The following is a 4693-nucleotide window of genomic DNA, read 5'->3' on the forward strand; positions in this document are numbered from 1 at the left end:
TTGTGTCCACATATTATCCCAGAGGGGTATTTCGGAAAATACATTTTCTTTCTACATATATCCCAGAGGGGTATTTCAGGAAATATAATTTCTTTCTGTGTACACACAGAGACTTCATCTTCTTCTTTTCTTCATCATCATCATCTCCTGTTTCTTCTTCTTCTTCTTCTTCTTCTTCTGTTTCTTTCTTTCTTTTCTGTCGGCCAGGCCTGCTCGTCCCTGTCTCTTCCTTGCATATCTATCTGCCAGCGATGGCGCACAGGCTCCTCCGCGACGAAGTAGCCGATGGATGGGAGCGCTCCGATTTCCCCATCGTCTGCGAGTCTTGCCTCGGAGACAATCCTTACATTCGCATGGTTAGTCTCCCCCTCTCCTTTTCGACCTTTTTTTTTTTTTGTTTCTCTCAAGGTCTCCCCCCGTGTCTTCAGACGCGACGTAAGCTCAGTTTTTTTTTTCTTTTTATTAGTAGTATTGTTATTATTATTATGTCGGCTTCCTGTTCCTCCTCGACACGTCGTCTGGTGGGAGTTTAGATTCTTCCTTTTGTTGCACTCTTGTCTGGAATCGAGAATTGTTAAGCTATTTTGCGCATTCCTTTACTCCATAGGATCAAAAGTTGCGATCTCATGTTCGTTAGGAGCTCATCCCTGACACCCCTTATGATGGAAGATTATATTTTCCTTTCTCTTTTTGGTATTTTCTTCCTCAATCTGATCATGCATTGTGGTTCTATATTCTCTTACCGTCAAGTGGTGAGATGTTGAGGTTTTCTTTTCCTTTCTGTTGGTTTTTTGTTCGGATCAAATTCTAGTTTGACCTAATGGGGAGAGATAAGTTCTATTTGTGCCTTTCATGTTTTGTGATATCACATTAAACAAACATTATAATTTATTTTTACCGCAAGTTTATCTTCCAGACCATATATGGTGAAAGATTAGGTTTTTCTTTCCCTCACTATTGTGTTCTCAATAAGATCGGTGATTGTTTGACATCAAATGAGAGTTTAGATTTTTTCTTTTGCTTTATGCATAGTGTTCTTACTTCGATCAAACACTATGCATTTTTTTTACTCTGAATCAAAATCTTGGTTTAATTTTTGTTACAAGCTTATGTCTGAGACCTCATGTGACACGAGATTAGGTTCTTCTTTTCATGTCTTCGTTTCCTTCCTCTATATGGTGTTGATATCACACTTTGGCAAAAAATTATGCAGAGCAAGGCCCATTATGACAAGGAATGCAAGATATGCACTCGACCTTTCACGGTGTTCAGATGGAGACCTGGCCGGGATGCTAGATACAAGAAAACGGAGATTTGTCAAACGTGCACCAAGCTGAAGAACGTATGTCAAGTATGTTTGTTGGATCTGGAGTATGGTCTGCCTGTGCAAGTAAGAGATTCTGCGCTCGGTATCAATACAAATGATGTCATCCCGAAAAGTGATGTCAATCGTGAATATTTTGCTGAAGAGCATGATCGGAAGGTATTATAATTTACTTCGGTGGTAATTCTTTTCGTGTTTTTCCAATCATTTTTCTTCCGATTACCACTTCATAATGCTCTAATGTTAGGTAGGGTAAGATAAAATCCTCCCATAGTAGTACCTAATTTTGTGAAAAATTCACTTTTGTCTTCTGATTTTCGTGGTGTCAAGTTTGTGATTAGTACTTTTTAAAGCTCTAATGTTAGGTAGACGAAGATAAGATCCTGCGATAGTAGTAATAAATTTTGTGAAAATTTATGCATTTATCTTCTGATTTTTGTGTTGAGTATGTGATTGCCACCTGATAATGTCCTAATTATAGAAAAGGTGCATGTAAGGTTGTTCGGTGGATATTGGTTCTGTGTATCATATTTTTAATTAACAGCATGATTGAAAGTAAGATAAGTTCCTTTGATGAGCATGCTAAATCTTTTTGTGAATGTTTGGACAAATAGTCTTCTGATTGTGGTCTCAATCTTGTGATTGCCACTTTATTCTTATTTTGTAATATTCCACTCAGAAGTAAGATCCTGTGATGGTATATGAACGTTTATCTTCTAATTTGTGAATTTCAAGACATTTTGTATTTTGATTGTGGTGTCAAGTATGGGACTGAAACCTTGTTGTTGAATAGCAGTTAGTGCATCTGTAGAGTAAGATTGCTGCCTTTGATTGCAATTGTTTGTGTGAAACCAAGTCATCTATTTTTGTGTCGTGTGAGTTTGAGTTGCCACCACATTGTAATTTACAACGTTCTAATAAATGGTAGGGTAAGGTAGGTTCTCCTCTGATGGTAGTTTTTATTTCCAGGCATTTATCTTTTGATAATGATTTGTATGTGTGGCTGCAACCCCATTGTAATTTTCCAACTTTGTAGGCTAAGGCTGGGCTCGACTATGACTCATCCTATGGAAAAGTTCGCCCAAGTGATACGATTATGAAGCTTCAGAGAACAACACCATACTATAAGAGGAATCGGGCACATGTCTGCAGTTTCTTCGTCCGTGGAGAATGCACTCGCGGAGCTGAGTGCCCTTACCGTCATGAGATGCCTATTGCTGGAGAGCTTTCTCAACAGAACATAAAGGATCGATACTATGGGTACACTTTTCTGCAGTTCAAGCATGCATATTTTTACTATTGTTTGACAATAGAACATTCAAATATGGTAACACCCCTTAATTTGTTGGGTATTTACCAGATAATCCTAAATTTCAAAATCTACCTGAGTACCCCTCTGTAGTTGCAAATTGGAAAAGATAAAATTTACTCTGTATTATTAGTAGCTTTAATATCAGTAACTTTTTTGATGGTATGAATCAATTCATTGAACTTAACTGTATCCAATGTGTATTCTGATAATTTCTGGAGTTACAGGTATTTTTGAGCGTTATTTGTTTTTGTTTATCAATACATGCATCCAAAACCACTAAGGTTCGATTTTGGGATTGATGTAGAGTGAATGATCCAGTTGCATCGATGCTGTTAAGAAAAGCAGGAGAGATGCCTTCATTGGAACCACCTGAGGACATGACTATCAGAACACTGTATGTGGGTGGACTTGATGAAAGAATAACTGAAGATGACCTAAAAGACTTCTTCTATGCATATGGGGAAATTGAATCAATCAAGTTGGTTTCTCAAAGGGCATGTGCTTTCGTGACATATACTACGAGGGAAGATGCTGAAAAATCTGCTGAGAATCTGTCTAACAAGCTTGTTATCAAAGGTCTAAGGCTAAAATTGATGTGGGGTAGACCACAACAACCAAGATCTGAACTCGAGGACCAGGGCACGGATTTAGCTTCAAAGCAAATCATTGGTATGGGTAATCATGGAGGTATGCTTCCGAGGCCTGTCGTTTCACACTACTATAGTCATGAAGGGTTGCATAGCAACGAAGGACAGAGTTCTTTCAATTATTTCAACATTCCAACAGAGCGTCCTTTCTACCCTTCAATGGATCCTCAAAGAATGGGGTCTACCGTAGTTACACAGAATCCTGGTAGCGGCACATCTAATATGAGTGAGCAGGATTATGCTTATACAGTGTATACATCTTCAGTACCTTACCCACATCCTCAACAATATTGGCAACCTCCCATACCTCAGGAATCTCAGCATGAAATACAACATCCACAACAAGCATCGGCAGTGTGATCTTCTCAATATTTTGAGGAGGGTGAGAGCTCTCGAGGGTAATTGGTGATCTTATCAATATTTGAATATCAACCAGGGCGAGAGCTTTGGGGGATGATTTACTTCCTGAAGCAATGGCAAACTTTCTTTTCTCCTTTTCGGTACGATCAACTTCACAGTTCAGGAATTTGTTGTGGATCTCGCCCTGCAAATGTTGTAGATGTACTGTTTTACTAAAGAACGTTTACTCTAAGACACTCTTATGGAATTGTCTGATTCAAGTAAACTTTAGATTGTGTGCGATTTTGCCCATTTTTATGTCTGGAATTGCATAAAATTTCTCTCAATTCACAAAGATAAATACGAGTATGCTCTTTGTAAACACATGCATATCTTTTGAAAACTGTGACTGTTTTTTCGGATTGATTGCAGTTTTATTGCTCTGCATCTTTTCTTTTGGGTCTTCTTGCATTTGCACCGGTTATTATCCATGATGAACTTCAATCCGTTTACTCTGGACTATGCATAGAACCGTGTTTGTCCAACAACTAATTATGTACCTTTTCTATATGCAAAGAATTACTGTATATTGGGCAGAGAAACTATAGCCATGTAACCATTGATGAAAGTCAACACATTGTTGTGGACCACACAAACAACTATGTCTGTTAGCACAGACTTAAGTAGTTATTGTTTTCTATATGCAGAGAGTAGCCCTTTGTTGGTGTCCATAGGAAATGGGATGAGCTATATCCGCTGAGGTTCTCATAGGATCCCCATCCTTGATATCGGGTAGAATCTCAAGAGCCTCAAAGCCATGGATGCAGCACTGCTAGCAACCTGTTCTGACATTGAATCCCCAGTAAGGAAGACTTCACCTGAGTGTGAAGTACCTACATGATTAATATTCTCCATCATCATGTGTATGGGGATTCCCCCATTTCACCCTACTGCTGCTTCATTGCAAATCTAGAGCTCGTGGTGGCAAAATGGGGTAGGGTAATTTATATACTTCGATTTGCTGTGAGCCTCAGCCAGATCCACGATATACATGGCCATGTATGTCACGTG

General features: G+C 38.8%; 1 protein-coding gene across 1 annotated transcript; it reads left to right on the plus strand.

Moving 5' to 3' along the window:
• The first annotated feature begins 203 nt into the window (after nucleotides 1-203).
• LOC147856780 (zinc finger CCCH domain-containing protein 40-like) lies at nucleotides 204-3922 on the plus strand. The gene is made up of 4 exons (XM_087328578.1): nucleotides 204-356; nucleotides 1214-1483; nucleotides 2361-2584; nucleotides 2941-3922. Exons 1-4 carry the CDS (start codon nucleotides 252-254, stop codon nucleotides 3641-3643), a joined length of 1302 nt encoding a protein of 433 aa, XP_087184704.1. The 5' UTR covers nucleotides 204-251; the 3' UTR covers nucleotides 3644-3922.
• The last annotated feature ends 771 nt before the right edge of the window (nucleotides 3923-4693 follow it).

The sequence above is a fragment of the Azolla caroliniana genome, unplaced genomic scaffold (assembly GCF_043228905.1).
Source record: "Azolla caroliniana isolate FFs.n. ecotype wild unplaced genomic scaffold, voAzoCaro1.0.p SCAF_12, whole genome shotgun sequence".
Classification (NCBI taxonomy): Eukaryota; Viridiplantae; Streptophyta; class Polypodiopsida; order Salviniales; family Salviniaceae; genus Azolla; species Azolla caroliniana.